This window comes from Drosophila virilis, chromosome 4 (genome assembly GCF_030788295.1).
Source record: "Drosophila virilis strain 15010-1051.87 chromosome 4, Dvir_AGI_RSII-ME, whole genome shotgun sequence".
Taxonomy (NCBI): Eukaryota; Metazoa; Arthropoda; class Insecta; order Diptera; family Drosophilidae; genus Drosophila; species Drosophila virilis.
The window spans coordinates 19805675-19821215 of NC_091546.1; the positions used below are offsets into that span (position 1 = coordinate 19805675).

The 15541-nt window shown below is 47.2% G+C and overlaps 4 protein-coding genes across 6 annotated transcripts in view; 1 reads left to right on the forward strand and 3 right to left on the reverse strand.

The window, feature by feature from the left end:
• The window catches only part of uif (sushi, von Willebrand factor type A, EGF and pentraxin domain-containing protein uif), a 37432-nt gene extending 29063 nt beyond the window's left edge, over positions 1 to 8369 (forward strand). For 2 of the 3 annotated variants that reach the window (XM_015172541.3, XM_032437610.2), the window contains exons 8-14: positions 4 to 5322; positions 5385 to 5760; positions 5819 to 5944; positions 6079 to 6171; positions 6445 to 7832; positions 7975 to 8085; positions 8152 to 8369. In XM_015172541.3, coding sequence (XP_015028027.2) covers positions 4 to 5322; positions 5385 to 5760; positions 5819 to 5944; positions 6079 to 6171; positions 6445 to 7832; positions 7975 to 8085; positions 8152 to 8183 — 7445 coding nt within the window. In that variant the 3' untranslated portion in view covers positions 8184 to 8369. The remainder of the gene's footprint in view (positions 1 to 3; positions 5323 to 5384; positions 5761 to 5818; positions 5945 to 6078; positions 6172 to 6444; positions 7833 to 7974; positions 8086 to 8151) is intronic. The other variant, XM_032437611.2, reaches the window with a different exon arrangement.
• A 517-nt stretch (positions 8370 to 8886) lies between these two features.
• Positions 8887 to 9510, reverse strand: LOC6627601 (uncharacterized). Its single transcript, XM_002051367.4, has one exon. The coding sequence runs from the start codon at positions 9508 to 9510 to the stop codon at positions 8887 to 8889; it is 624 nt and encodes a 207-aa protein (XP_002051403.1).
• A 971-nt stretch (positions 9511 to 10481) lies between these two features.
• On the reverse strand, positions 10482 to 11197 carry LOC6627909 (uncharacterized). The gene has a single exon (XM_002051366.3). It carries the CDS (start codon positions 11101 to 11103, stop codon positions 10648 to 10650), a length of 456 nt encoding a protein of 151 aa, XP_002051402.2. The 5' UTR covers positions 11104 to 11197; the 3' UTR covers positions 10482 to 10647.
• A 476-nt stretch (positions 11198 to 11673) lies between these two features.
• On the reverse strand, positions 11674 to 13111 carry LOC6627908 (serine/threonine-protein kinase pakD). The gene is made up of 2 exons (XM_002051365.4): positions 12957 to 13111; positions 11674 to 12902 (listed from the first exon to the last, which is right to left on the reverse strand). Exon 2 carries the CDS (start codon positions 12891 to 12893, stop codon positions 11784 to 11786), a length of 1110 nt encoding a protein of 369 aa, XP_002051401.1. The 5' UTR covers positions 12894 to 12902; positions 12957 to 13111; the 3' UTR covers positions 11674 to 11783.
• Between the last annotated feature and the right edge of the window lie 2430 nt (positions 13112 to 15541).

The following is a 15541-nucleotide window of genomic DNA, read 5'->3' on the forward strand; positions in this document are numbered from 1 at the left end:
CAGATGCGAAGTGCGTTTCCTTGCCAGACGACAAGCTGGAGGGCTTGACTGTCGCACGACCCGATCCAGAGTCCGTGCTGGTGCCGTTCCGCGACAATGTGACTATTAGCTGCGGCTCGCCCGGACGTCAGTTGCGCTCCACTGCCTCCGCTGGCTTCAGACAGTGTGTCTACGATCCTAAGCCAGGTCTGCCCGACTACTGGCTGTCGGGCGTGCAGCCTTCGTGCCCGCGTGTCGACTGTTATGCGCCAATGCCAACACCAGGTGCCGAGTATGGACAGTTTGTGGACACGCGTTATCAGAGCAACTTTTTCTTTGGCTGCCAGAACACCTTTAAGCTGGCTGGGCAGACCCAGCGCCACGACAATGTGGTGCGCTGTGGTGCCGATGGTATTTGGGACTTTGGTGATTTGCGCTGCGAGGGACCCGTGTGCGAGGATCCAGGCAGACCAGCTGATGGACGTCAGCTGGCGCGCAGCTACGAGCAAAGCTCTGAGGTTTACTTTGGCTGCAATCGTCCTGGCTACATTCTTATCAATCCAAGGCCAATAACATGCATACGAGAGCCAGAGTGCAAGGTAATCAGGCCATTGGGTCTGGGCTCGGGCAGAATACCCGACTCTGCCATCAATGCCACCTCAGAGCGACCAAACTATGAGGCCAAGAATATACGCCTGAACTCTGCAACCGGCTGGTGCGGCAAGCAGGAAGCCTTCACCTATGTCAGCGTGGATCTGGGACAGATCTATCGCGTCAAGGCCATACTCGTCAAGGGTGTTGTGACCAATGACATTGTCGGACGTCCCACCGAGATACGCTTTTTCTACAAGCAGGCGGAGAACGAGAACTATGTGGTCTATTTCCCCAACTTTAATCTAACCATGCGCGATCCGGGCAACTACGGTGAGCTGGCCATGATAACGCTGCCCAAGTACGTGCAGGCACGCTTTGTAATCCTGGGCATCGTTAGTTATATGGATAATGCCTGTCTGAAATTCGAGCTGATGGGCTGCGAAGAGCCCCAGCAAGAGCCGCTGTTGGGCTACGACTACGGCTATTCACCCTGCGTGGACAATGAGCCGCCGATCTTCCAGAACTGCCCACAGCAGCCCATTGTGGTGCGTCGTGATGAAAATGGTGGTGTGCTGCCTGTTAACTTTACTGAACCCACCGCTGTGGATAATTCCGGTTCGATCGCCAGGTTGGAAATTAAGCCACAGAATTTCCGAACGCCCAGCCATATCTTTAAGGATACGGTGGTCAAATACGTGGCTTTTGATTACGATGGTAATGTGGCCATCTGTGAAATAAATATAACTGTGCCGGATGTTACCCCACCATTGCTGCAGTGTCCTCAGAGCTATGTGATTGAGCTGGTTGATCGCCAGGACAGCTACAATGTGAACTTCAATGACACGCGCAAGCGCATCAAGACCTCAGATGAGACGGGTGAGGTGCGTCTGCAGTTTACGCCCGAGCGTGCGACCATTAAGATTGGCAACTTTGAGAATGTGACTGTGACCGCGACCGATAAGTTCAACAATCGGGCCAGCTGCCACTTCCAGGTATCCGTGCAGGCCTCACCCTGTGTGGATTGGGAGCTACAGCCACCGGCAAATGGAGCCATCAATTGCCTGCCCGGAGATCGTGGCATTGAATGTATAGCCACCTGTAAGCCCGGCTTCCGTTTTACCGATGGCGAACCACTGAAGACCTTCTCCTGTGAAACATCCCGCCTCTGGCGTCCCACGTCTGTGGTACCGGATTGTGTATCGGAGAATACGGAACAGGCTGCCTACCATGTGACTGCCACCATTACTTACCGCGCCAATGGTGCCGTGGCTCAATCCTGTCTCGGGCAATACCAGGAGGTGCTCTCTCAGCACTATGCTGGACTCAATCAATTGCTCTCGCAGCGCTGCTCCGCGGTGAATGTGAACATGAATGTCACATTTGTCAAATCGGTGCCGTCGCTGTTGGAGGAGAATGTAGTCAAAATGGACTTCATTCTTTCCATACTGCCGGCGGTGCGTCAGCCACAGCTTTACGATCTCTGCGGCTCCACGCTGAATCTCATCTTTGATCTGAGCGTGCCCTATGCCAGTGCCGTGATCGATGACCTGCTGAACATATCCAATATTGGGAATCAGTGCCCACCGTTGCGAGCTCTCAAATCGCAAATCTCGCGCGGATTTAATTGCAATGTGGGCGAAGTGTTGAACATGGATACCAGCGATGTGCCGCGTTGCCTGCACTGCCCGGCGGGCACCTACGTCTCGGAGGGTCAGAATAGCTGCACCTATTGTCCACGTGGCTATTATCAGAATCGGGATCGACAGGGCACATGTTTGCGTTGTCCTGCCGGCACTTATACCAAAGAAGAGGGTTCCAAGTCGCTGAGCGACTGCATACCCGTTTGCGGCTATGGCACATACTCCCCAACTGGTCTGGTGCCCTGTTTGGAATGTCCACGCAACTCTTTCAGTGCGGAACCGCCCACGGGTGGCTTCAAGGATTGCCAAGCCTGTCCAGCTCAGACATTTACCTATCAGCCTGCCGCTTCCAATAAGGCTCTGTGCCGTGCCAAGTGCGCGCCCGGCACCTACTCGGCAACGGGTCTGGCCCCCTGCTCACCCTGTCCACTGCATCATTACCAGAGCGCTGCAGGCTCACAGAACTGCAATGAATGCCCCAGCAACATGCGCACCGACACTGCTGGCGCTAAGGGGCGGGAACAGTGCAAGCCTGTGGTTTGCGGCGAGGGTGCCTGCCAACATGGTGGCCTCTGCGTGCCCATGGGTCACGATGTGCAGTGCTTCTGTCCTGCTGGTTTCTCTGGACGTCGCTGTGAACAGGATATAGATGAGTGCGCCTCGCAGCCCTGCTACAATGGCGGTCAGTGCAAGGATCTGCCACAGGGCTATCGCTGTGAGTGTCCCACTGGCTATTCGGGCATCAACTGCCAGGAGGAGGCCAGTGATTGTGGCACTGACACCTGCCCCGCCCGAGCCATGTGCAAGAACGAGCCGGGCTACAAGAACGTGACCTGTCTCTGCCGCAGCGGCTATACCGGCGACCAGTGCGATGTGACCATAGATCCCTGCACGGCCAACGGCAATCCGTGCACGAATGGCGCCAGCTGCTTGGCTCTGCAGCAGGGTCGCTATAAATGCGAGTGCCTACCCGGTTGGGAGGGCATGCACTGCGAGCAGAATATCAACGATTGCGAGGAGAATCCCTGTCTGCTTGGCGCCGCCTGCACAGATCTGGTCAATGATTTCCAGTGCGCGTGCCCGCCCGGGTTCACCGGCAAGCGTTGCGAACAGAAGATTGACCTGTGCCTATCCGAGCCGTGCAAACATGGTGTGTGTGTGGATCGTCTGTTTGATCACGAGTGCGTTTGCCATCCCGGCTGGACAGGAGCTGCCTGCGATGTCAACATTGATGACTGCGAGAATCGACCTTGTGCAAATGATGGCGTCTGCGTGGATCTGGTTAATGGCTACAGCTGTAACTGCGAGCCGGGCTACACGGGCAAGAACTGTCAGCACACAATTGATGATTGCGCCTCGAATCCCTGCCAGCATGGCGCCACCTGCGTGGATCAACTCGATGGCTTCAGCTGCAAGTGTCGTCCCGGCTTTGTTGGTCTCAGCTGTGAGGCGGAAATCGACGAATGCTTGAGTGACCCCTGCCATCCCGTTGGCACCGAGCGCTGCCTGGATCTTGACAACAAGTACGAGTGTGTGTGCCGTGATGGCTTCAAGGGTGCTCTCTGCGAGACAGATATCGATGATTGCGAGCCACAGCCATGCCTCAACAATGGCATCTGTCGCGATCGTGTCGGTGGCTTCGAGTGCGGCTGTGCTCCCGGATGGAGCGGCATGCGCTGTGAGCAGCAGGTGACCACCTGCAATGTGCAGGCGCCCTGCCAGAACGATGCCAAATGCATTGATCTGTTCCAAGACTATTTCTGCGTATGCCCCAGCGGTACCGATGGCAAGAACTGTGAGACTGCACCCGAGCGTTGCATTGGAAATCCCTGCATGCATGGCGGCAAGTGCCAGGACTTTGGCTCGGGCCTCAACTGCAGCTGTCCAGCTGATTATGCCGGCATTGGTTGCCAGTATGAGTACGATGCCTGCGAGGAGCATGTGTGTCAGAATGGTGCCACCTGTCTGGACAATGGTGCCGGCTACAGTTGCCAGTGCCCGCCCGGATTTACGGGCAAGAACTGCGAACAGGACATTGTGGATTGCAAGGACAACTCGTGTCCACCCGGCGCCAGTTGCGTGGATCTTACCAATGGCTTCTATTGCCAGTGCCCCTTCAATATGACAGGCGATGATTGTCGCAAGGCCATTCAGGTGGATTACGATCTGTACTTCAGCGATCCGTCACGCTCAACGGCCGCACAGGTGGTGCCCTTCCCCACGGGTGAGGCAAACAGCCTGACCGTGGCCATGTGGGTGCAGTTCGCCCAGAAAGATGACACCGGCATCTTCTTTACGTTGTACGGCGTGGATTCTGCCCGCATGACACAACATCGCCGACTGCTGCTCCAGGCTCATTCCAGCGGCGTTCAAGTCTCGCTCTTTGAGGATCTGCCCGATGTTTTCCTCAGCTTTGGCGAATATACGTCCGTCAACGATGGACAGTGGCATCATGTAGCTGTCGTCTGGGATGGCATCAGCGGTCAGCTTCAGCTGATTACCGAAGGCTTGATAGCTAGCAAGTTGGAGTATGGCGCTGGTGGCGCTCTACCCGCCTATCTCTGGTCGGTGCTGGGTCGTCCGCAACCGGATAGTGTCAAGCATGACCTTGGCTATACTGAAGCTGGTTTCCAGGGCACCGTTACTAAGGCACAGGTCTGGGCACGTGCTCTAGATATTACGTCGGAAATACAAAAGCAGGTGCGCGATTGTCGCTCCGAGCCTGTGCTTTACCCAGGTCTTATCCTGAACTGGGGCGGCTATGAGATGACCACGGGCGGTGTCGAGCGCAATGTGCCCTCATTATGTGGTCAACGCAAGTGCCAAGTGGGTTACACGGGCGCCAACTGTCAACAGTTGGTTGTGGACAAGGAACCGCCAGTTGTGGAGCATTGTCCCGGAGATTTGTGGGTCATTGCCAAGAATGGCTCGGCCGTGGTTACCTGGGACGAGCCACACTTTAGCGATAACATTGGTGTCACAAAAATATACGAACGCAACGGACATCGCTCGGGCACAACCCTGCTCTGGGGCACTTACGACATCACCTACATTGCATCCGATGCCGCTGGCAACACGGCATCATGCAACTTCAAGGTCTCGCTATTAAGTATGTAATTTCTTGCATATTCTTGGAATCACGTTTAACCTTCTCCTCTTCCTTTGCTCCAGCTGAATTCTGTCCACCTTTGGCTGACCCCGTAGGCGGTTCTCAAGTTTGCAAGGACTGGGGCGCAGGCGGTCAATTCAAGGTCTGCGAGATTGCTTGTAATACCGGGCTACGCTTCTCCGAGCAGGTGCCCGAGTTTTACACTTGCGGCGCTGAAGGTTTCTGGCGTCCCACACGCGAACCCTCAATGCCACTCGTCTACCCATCCTGCTCACCGGCGAAGCCGGCCCAGCGCGTTTTCCGCATCAAAATGCTCTTCCCCTCGGATGTGCTCTGCAACAAGGCCGGCCAGGCTGTGCTGCGACAGAAGGTGACCAACTCTGTGAACGCTTTGAACAGGGACTGGAACTTCTGCTCCTACTCCATTGAAGGCACCAGGTAAATATGGAATAACATACCTGTTCAATTGGCTTTATTTAACGCCTTGTGCTTACAGAGAATGCAAGGATATTCAAATCGATGTCAAGTGCGATCACTATCGTGCCGCCCAAAACAATCGTGTGCGCCGACAGGTCAAGGATGGCGGCGTCTATGTGATGGAAGCGGAACTGCCAGTTGTCAAGTAAGTAGTGCAAGGTGTTAACACATCGACCTTATGGCACACAGGACTTCGGTCTAGCATGTTTTGTCTTGATGTATATATATGTGTACTCTGTGTTATATGTATATGTATGTGTTCGTTAACCAAATTTCTAGCGATGAGGACGATTTGGCGCTGACAGGTCGCCAGGGACGCCAACAAACTGGCGGTGACACATACACGCTGGAAATAGCCTTCCCGGCTGTTAAGTATGTCAAGCATCTCATTCGTTCAATATAACGATCAATTGCACCCGATCTCCAGCATTCTTCACCCAGTACTATCAATTGTCTCAGACTAATCCAAACATCCAACCAACCAACCAACCAACCAATCAATCACAATGCAACTCTGTCTAATGCTTCATGCTAACCCATTCACATGTGTTTTGCGTGCTAACCCGACTGTTAATACGTTTTCTCAAGAATTCTTAAACTTTAATCAATACAAGTTAACCTCATATTATTCTCATTCATCCTTAGCGATCCTGTGGTGCATACATCGACGGGCGAACGCTCCAATGTAAAACAATTGCTGGAGAAATTGATTCTAGAGGATGACCAATTTGCGGTGCAAGAGATTCTGCCGAACACCGTTCCCGACCCGGCTTCGCTGGAACTGGGCTCCGAATATGCCTGCCCCGCTGGCCAGGTGGTAATGATACCCGATTGTGTGCCATGCGCCATTGGCACCTTCTACGATAGCGCCAACAAGACGTGCATTCCGTGCGCTCGCGGCAGTTACCAATCCGAGGCGGGCCAGCAGCAGTGCAGCAAGTGTCCGACCATAGCGGGACGTCCTGGTGTGACAGCTGGTCCTGGAGCACGCTCCGCCGCTGACTGCAAGGAACGCTGCCCGGCTGGCAAGTATTTCGATGCGGAGACCGGTCTCTGCCGCTCCTGCGGCCATGGCTTCTATCAGCCCAATGAGGGTGCCTTCACATGCGAGCTGTGCGGTCTGGGTCAGACCACACGCTCCACGGAGGCAACCTCGCGCAAGGAGTGCCGCGATGAATGCAGCTCTGGCCAGCAGCTGGGTGCTGATGGACGATGTGAGCCTTGCCCACGTGGCACCTATCGACTACAGGGTGTGCAACCTTCATGCGCGTCCTGCCCATTGGGTCGAACCACGCCCAAGGTGGGCGCCAGTTCCGTGGAGGAGTGCACACTGCCCGTGTGCTCGCCTGGCACCTATCTTAATGCCACACTCAACATGTGCATCGAATGCCGCAAGGGCTTCTATCAATCCGAGTCGCAGCAGACAACCTGCATTCAGTGTCCGCCCAATCACAGCACCAAGATTACCGGCGCCACCTCTAAGAGTGAGTGCACCAATCCTTGCGAGCACATTGCTGAGGGCAAACCTCATTGCGATGTCAACGCCTATTGTATTATGGTGCCTGAGACGTCGGACTTCAAGTGCGAGTGCAAGCCTGGCTTCAATGGCACTGGCATGGCCTGCACAGATGTTTGCGATGGTTTCTGCGAAAACTCTGGCACCTGTGTCAAGGACCTGAAGGGCACGCCATCGTGCCGCTGTGTGGGCTCCTTTACCGGACCGCATTGCGCTGAGCGTTCAGAGTTCGCATACATAGCAGGTGGCATTGCGGGTGCTGTCATCTTCATCATAATCATTGTCCTGCTCATTTGGATGATTTGTGTGCGCTCCACGAAGCGCAGGGATCCAAAGAAGATGCTGACGCCAGCCATTGACCAAACTGGCTCACAGGTGAACTTCTACTATGGCGCACACACGCCATATGCGGAGTCCATTGCGCCCTCGCATCACAGCACATATGCGCATTACTACGACGACGAGGAGGACGGCTGGGAGATGCCCAACTTTTACAACGAAACCTACATGAAAGACGGTAAGCCTCTAGACTGGAAGATAAATAAATAGTTTAGTATATTAATGAATGATTGAATAAGTCGATTCTTACCTCATTCTCCTGGGATTCCTGTAACTTCTCATTACTGACAAATCGAATGTACATGTCTTGCTATTTGCAGGTCTACATGGTGGCAAGATGAGCACATTGGCCCGGTCCAATGCATCGCTCTATGGAACTAAAGAAGACTTATACGATCGACTGAAACGTCACGCTTACACGGGCAAGAAAGGTGAGTTTTTTGAAGCAAATATTTATGATTTAGGCCAGGCAACTGACTAATATTGGGATCTTACAGAAAAGAGTGACAGTGATAGCGAAGTGCAGTAAACCATCAACGAAATATACAAATAACTTAAATGGAATAAACTTAAAAAGCTGCTTTAATGTAAATTGTGGTCATAAATCTATGTAGCACTGCAAAGAGGCAAAGTTCTAACACTGCCCCCCCAAAAAAAAAATACTCATTGAAAGCGTGTTTGAAAGCTTTGCATTGAATCGCAGTAATCGGCTGGATTCACAGAAACCTTAGAACTCTATTATAACTTTTTAAATCAGCTGCAATTACGTGGCTTAATGCAAAGCTTGGAATGTGAGGAAAAAAGCAGCTTTATGAAAATTGAAGTCTTAAGAAAATAACAACACCATGTGCTCTTTAAATATGAAAACTAAAAACAGAAATTAAGTCGAACTTATGCATATAATACGAGTAAAATAAAAAAAAAGAAATAAAATTGTTTTAATATTAAGTATTATTTACCTATACGCAAACAAATTAATACTTTAAATTACCTTGCTTTAAAAGGTATGTAAAATGAAAGCGTTTAATTGCAATATATATTTTCCAAACTTGTTGAAAAATTCGCGAGTGCTGTAAAAAGCAAATCAAATATAGTCGTTATTTTGTAATTTAATTAAAGAACAATTAATTATTATGTATACACATATGACAAGTAATATGTAATTTAATAAAAATCTTTTGTATAAAAGTACAAAACAATTTAATGAAAATCAAATCATGTATAGATTTTACCTAAGTATAATTCTGGAAGTACTTCACCCATACGGATCTACGTTTGGGATCGTTGCCAGTCGAATTGTATTTCTCGAAAGCCTCCCTGAACCTAATATTCTTGTAGCGATCGGTGTGTCTCAGAAAGCGAACCGTATTGTCCAACCGGAGGTAGACATGTGTCTGGGGCGACATATAGCGACGAGAAAGCATCTTGAAATGGTTGGTAATCCTCGATACCAGGACCAGAATACCCAGAGATATCGGCAATGTGAACGAGCCAATTATGAAAGTCTCATGTCGATAATAGTAATCGAGGCTGACAATATCCATTTCCAGCAACAGCATCTTGGCAATTAAATAAACAAGATGCTCGATCGTCTGCCAGAATATGAGCATGCCCACCTCCAGGAAGAGTATTGCCACAAAGCACTCACAAATATATTTGATGCCACGTGCCCTCTTATACATGCTCAAGGGGACGATGCGGTAATCATAGATCAGATCCAATATAGCCACACCGACAATTATGGTGGGCAGTGTCGGGCCGGGCGTCAGTAACGTGGACTGCGGTGTAATGTATAAGGCAAAGCGAAAGAAGAGATGCACCAGGCCAGCGACAAGAACGGATTCGAGAGACGCCATGGCTACAACCGAGTTTAAAGGTGACTATATGTTGAAGCATTATGTATATAGATTGCATGCTTACCTCAAATTAAAAAAACAATCAATTTGGAGTATTTATTTAAAATGCTTAAAACATAACTTTGTTAAAAACTATGAGAATAACTGAAATGTATGCATGTCCAGCTTGCATATTTCAAAAATGTTAGCCAAGGCCAATGTGATGTTAATTTCATAAAATGAAGCTATTTAACAGAGTTGTGATTGAGAGAGAGAGAGAGAGAGGCAGACAGAATATTCCGTAAGTGCATGTGTACACACTTATGATCAGTAGATGCAGCATTTTGATGCGAATTGACGTGTTTTCTTCTCGGCGCTCCGTATTGACTGTGATTTATATTTAAATTATTGCAAATCTATTAATTAATCCGGAAAAGTGTTTTATCTGCAACTTTTGTGAATTAAGCTCATAAATTTGTGTACATTGCTTGCCATTCAATTGCATGGATAAGCAGTTGTTGGTAAGGCTCCGTTATTTTTTGTTAATCTCTTGTACTTTCGTGTGCGGCTGTAAACTGTAAATACTCTCCTGCTTAGTTTCAGCGTTCTCCTTTATACGCTCTTTTTATACATACATACATACGTTTTGTTCTGTTGCGCGCGAGTTAAACCGTTTCAATATCTACAGTTACATTGGCTCTATAAAAAATAATTTTTATTGCTTTAATTTAATGTCCGTCATTTTATATATTGTGCTCTTCATTATTGTGTTCAGGTTCGTGTGTTTAAATCTCAAAATGAGAAAAAAAATTGGTAAACAAATGTTATTCAAATATATGTATGTATGTATGTATGTATAGGCATGTACCCCTTACCCCCCGCCGAACTTGATAAGATCTAGAGTTGTCAAATAGTGGAAAATATATTCTTAGGCTTTGATAGAGACACCCTCTTGTATGCCCTGCTCAATAATCTCAGTCTTGCAATTCATGAAAATTTTCCGTTTAAATTATTATAAACCGTTTTTATTGAATCAACATAAAAAGCACAACTCTAGCCTGTTCTTGATTTGAATACATCTCTTAAAGTATATCTTATATAGGTTTTGAATTCACTTCCACGTCGACAATGTTCATTCCCAGCCAGCACAATATTTCGCTAGTTTGCGATTCTACGGCGAAACATTTGGTAGTGATCCGTAGCCTGTGCAGCTGCGATTAAAATAGCCAGAGACAGCGGCAGGGTGAAGGCTCCAATGATCAGGTTCTCCTGCTTATAATAGGTTTGCTTTGAGACCACGTCCAGGCCGAGCAGTGTGCCCTTGGCGAACAGGTAAATGGAGTGCTCGATCGACTGCCAGATCAGCATTCCCATCTCCAAGAGGAGCACGGCCATAATCGTTTCGAAAATGTATTTAAAGCCCGGCGACATATCGTTGAAGCGCAGCGGCAGTATACGATTATCGTAGATGACATCCAATAGCGCCAGGAATACGATGGCTGTGGGCATTATGGGACCGGGAGTCCTCAGCTTCGATTGGGGTGTTATATATAGAGCAAACCGAAATATGAGATGCAATAAGCCGGCGAGACAAACGGATTCTATGGCGGCCATTTCTCAGCGCCAGCAATAAAAAATAAAAATTAAAAACGATTTACAATTTTTTACAATTTTTCTAATAATTCCAAACTCTTTTCCTTAACACTGACAATTTGTGCTGTGCACAACTGTAAGCACAACTTGTCTTTAGCCCTTCCATGCCTCCTATACTACACCAAAATTGGTAGATCCTGGCGCCTCTTGTATGCCATAATTGAGCGCTGCAAAAGATCGGACTATAAATACCGAACTTGATCAGTTTGCCAGCATGATTAACTTAGGGTATCTGCTAGTCGTGCACTGATACCTTTTCAGTTCGCTTTAATATTTCCTTCGAGTAGATTGCTCTCCAGTATCATAGAATATTTCCCCAATATACCTGCCAAAATGCAAAGGAAAACATAATGTTTGACTATTAAAATGACGCATGATTATTTATTGATTGTTTGTTTGTTGGTATAAAGTTAGTTACATTTATTGCTTGTTGTTTGTTTTATATCCAGTTCCGAAAACAGTGACTTTTTTGTAGCGCCGCAGGATTTGTGACAGTATAGGCGATTTATTTTATTAATAAAATAAATGTAATTTTGGGAACTCAACTGGAAATTGATTTAGTTGCGTTCGTTGCGCATATGCAAAGCTCTTGAATTTGTGTTTTTTTTGGGAATTTGAAATTGTGTTACGCCTACAATGCCCTAATCCTTACGAAAGTAATAAATCAAACCAACAGCCATGCCACAAAATAGTATGGGATAGCTCAGTTTGCGGATGCCTTTTCCACAGATAATATGCAGCAGCGAGTGCAGGAGGCTCATGTGTTTGCGATTGAGCTCAGCCGCAGCTGAATCTGTGGCGCATCTATCCAGATCCTCCATGTCCTTGCCGGCGTTCAGATCGGGCAAACAAAGCTTCTCGCCGGGCTGGACCAGAGCGTTATTTAATTCGCCATGGGCCAGCTGTTCCCCATCGTCCACCTGGAGCAGTTTGTGCAGCAATTCAATGTCGTGCTCCGCCTCAAGCAGTTGCTCCACTCGCACATGCTTGCGCTCACGGACACCAGCTCTGGCATGGATGGATGGTGTCTGCTGCTCGGGCTGCAGCTCCAGCTGCTGGGCAGGCTTTTGATCTGGCTGCTGCTGCTGTTGCTGCTGCTGCTGCTGCTGCTGCTGCTGTTTCTGCTCCTCGACTGTTTCTGACAACAGCGTTTTCATAAACTCCTGTTGGACGTCCTCCTCTAATTGCAGTTTCTGCTGGTTCTCCAGCTCAAGCTTCATCTGTTGCTCAAGTAGCTCAGCGTGTAGTGCCACATCCGCCTCCATTTCGGCGACTGCACGCTGCAGCACGCGTAGAGTCTGCTGTTCGGCCTCCTCCAATTCCTGGAGACTTCCACTGATCGCAACCGTATCGGTGCTGCGCTGCTGACGAGGCGTGGAGCTGCTCGGCTGACACGGAATCTCCGAATATGCATTCATTTCATCGGTCTCTACGGTTGAGCAGTCCATTTGGATGCCGGAATCTTCGGCTGTGTTCACCAGTGTGCTGGTGCTGCTGAAGCTGTCATCGTGTTCGCCCTTGGTCTGCAGCGATTTCATCAGGCTGGTGTACTTGCGAGTACTGGTGTGGATGTAGCTACCGGTGTTGTCTAGGCGTACGGGTCCCGGAATTTTGGTTGGCTGCGGCACGGTCCCATTCTTGGTAGTACGGGCTTCAAATTTATTGACTGATTCGGTCTGTGTTTCGGCTTCGGCTGTATCCTCTTCTATATTGTCATCCGATGGAGTGGCTTGCACATCGCAACTGGCCATAATTACTATCTGATGGTGCGATTCTCATGTCTTATGTCGGCTACTCAATGTTGGTTAACTTACCCTGAACTATTTGTTGCAAGACTGACAGAATTTCAGACTGTTTAGGTAGCAAGACTATTTTTATTGTTATTTTTTCGAAAATTACGGTTGATAAAATGTTTTAAATCTAGGCCTGCACTGCTCCTATGTTCAATACAAGGAATTCAAATCAATAGAACCAAGGTGTTATCCATTTAACAACTGCAATTGCGTTGTCGACTTCTCTTCAGTGTTGCACAGTGTCAAGGCCATTCATTTGTCTTCTGGCCAACACTGTTCACGGCTTGAACTAATGCCACATCTATGCTTAAGCCTTGTCTTCGCCCAAATCGAACCACAACTTTAACAGAACTTGCGAGAAACCGCTATGCACAATTAACATGCATCACATTCTCACATACATACATATGTATGTAACTAGCAATAAAGAATTATCGCCAATATATTTCCTACTGGGGTTAAACCACGTCAAAATAAAGCAACAGCCCAAATTCGTGCAAACGCCATAAGTAGTTTTCGTATTTGCATGTGCATTTGTGTGATTGCTTAAAAAAAAAACGGCACACAGAAGTGAGAACAATTCTTGTTGCTGCTCACAAAATTTCGGGAGAGCGCAATGCATATATAGATAATTCACAAGCACGCACATACACATACATTTGTACAATTTTGGCAATTCGCTCTGCATGCTGTCTATTTATGCATGTGTGTGATTGCTTGTACGTTATCTAGCTTTGCGCTCAGCCGAATTTTCGGCTTGCTTGCTCAATTTGCTCTTCGTTGGGTTTTCGTCCAATTTGGCTGCGCACAAAAATTTGTCTGCTTTAGTTTAACGCCAGCAGCCGAGTGAAGTTGTTTAAAATTATTATTAGTGAAAATAATCGGGTAAATGCCGTCCATATTTGTAAAGGTGTATATTGTCGGACGCGTGCGGATCGCGCGTATCAATTGACATTGAAACGGAATTTAATAAACTAATATGAAGCCGCTCGAAGCTTACCAAAAAATATCAATTTTTCATTTCGTAAAATGAATTGCGATAGTGCGATGCATGAGAAGATAATGCACTAGCAGACATATACACATACATACATACATATGTACAACGTATTCGGCGATTATCTCTGCATACATAGATATGTTTGGATGTGTGTTTTCTTGAGTGAGATCTTCTTATGCCCTGTTATTGCCTATGCGGTTTCTCGCTTTGAATCGCGCTCACATGCACTGTTTTTCGTTTCAGTGAAGAATTTCTCTTATCTGCTCTTGAGCTCCTTCATTTGAATAACACTCAATTTTATGGTTTACATGCTCATTGTGTCCACTCTGTGTACGCGTAACATAAATCTGTTTTAGTTAGCAGTCGTGTAAAGCTGTTAAAAATATTGTGAGTGAAAATTATTGTGTAAATACCGTCCGCATCTCTAATGTAATACGTCTTCGGACTTGTACGGATCGGGGGTATCAAATGTTAATATATAATTAACGAAATTGCAAAAGATTGAGTTTAATGGAAATGATAACATAAAACTAGTTATCAAATCCAAAACAGTTCTGTAAATTTCAAGTAAAAGAATTTTAACTAGTATATCTTTCAGAAGTTGTACGTAATTTAAGCGCTATAAATCCATCTCTCTCTGTAACTCTCAATTTTGTGTGTTTTCAGCCCATGGATCAAAATAATAATCAGTAGCCTTGGTACGTAGATGGCCTCTAGATCCAAAGATAAACAGTTAACAAAATTTCCCTGTAGATATTGAACAAAACTGGAAGTGACAATTGGCAATTTTTAACGGCTTTCATGAATTCCAAATAATGTCTTGCCAAAATCGAAGGTAATATAACGAATATATTTTAGTTTACAAAAACTAATTCTTTATTTTGTACTTTTCAGCCGAACCTGCCACGACCAGGGACAACAAAATATTCAGTATCGTTGGGATCGATATATTCTAGGATCGGCTCTAAAATCGAACAATTTGTCTTATCTTTCCAAAATCGGATGTTCTTCGTAATTGTTATTTAAACTACGCCCACGGACAATCAAGAAGTTAATGCTGTCATTGGTACCTAGATGACCTATATATCCTTGGTTATTCAATACCAAGGATATAGTCCTAGCGAACCTAAAGGCATGCGTTTTCCAAAAATATGTGTTTTTTACAGCCTTCCTGGATGGTTCCTAGTTGACTATCATATCCTTGGTGATACCATGCCATCGATATAGTCCTTGGCAACCTAAAGGATCAGATCCCTGCAAAATTTGCATTGAAATGGTCCAAAAATATGTATGCTTTTTGTTTCAGGAGCCCCTGTAAATGAGCTGCAGCTGCAGCTGCTAGTTAACATACGCCTTACAGCACTCATTTAACATTACCTGTAGCTTAACATCACTCATTTAAATGAGTTACATTTTTGCCCTTGCGCGTATGCAACGAAAATTTTTATTCAAAAATTTTTGTCGACCTTCTGAGCATTTCTGTTCGCCTGGTACTTCAGCAGAATTTTAGTGCAAATTTGGGACCCGGCCGCAGATTAGGGCCGCCCTTTTGGGTATGCAACATATTTGTAAAGACCGTTAATTTTTGAATCCCATATCCCTTGGG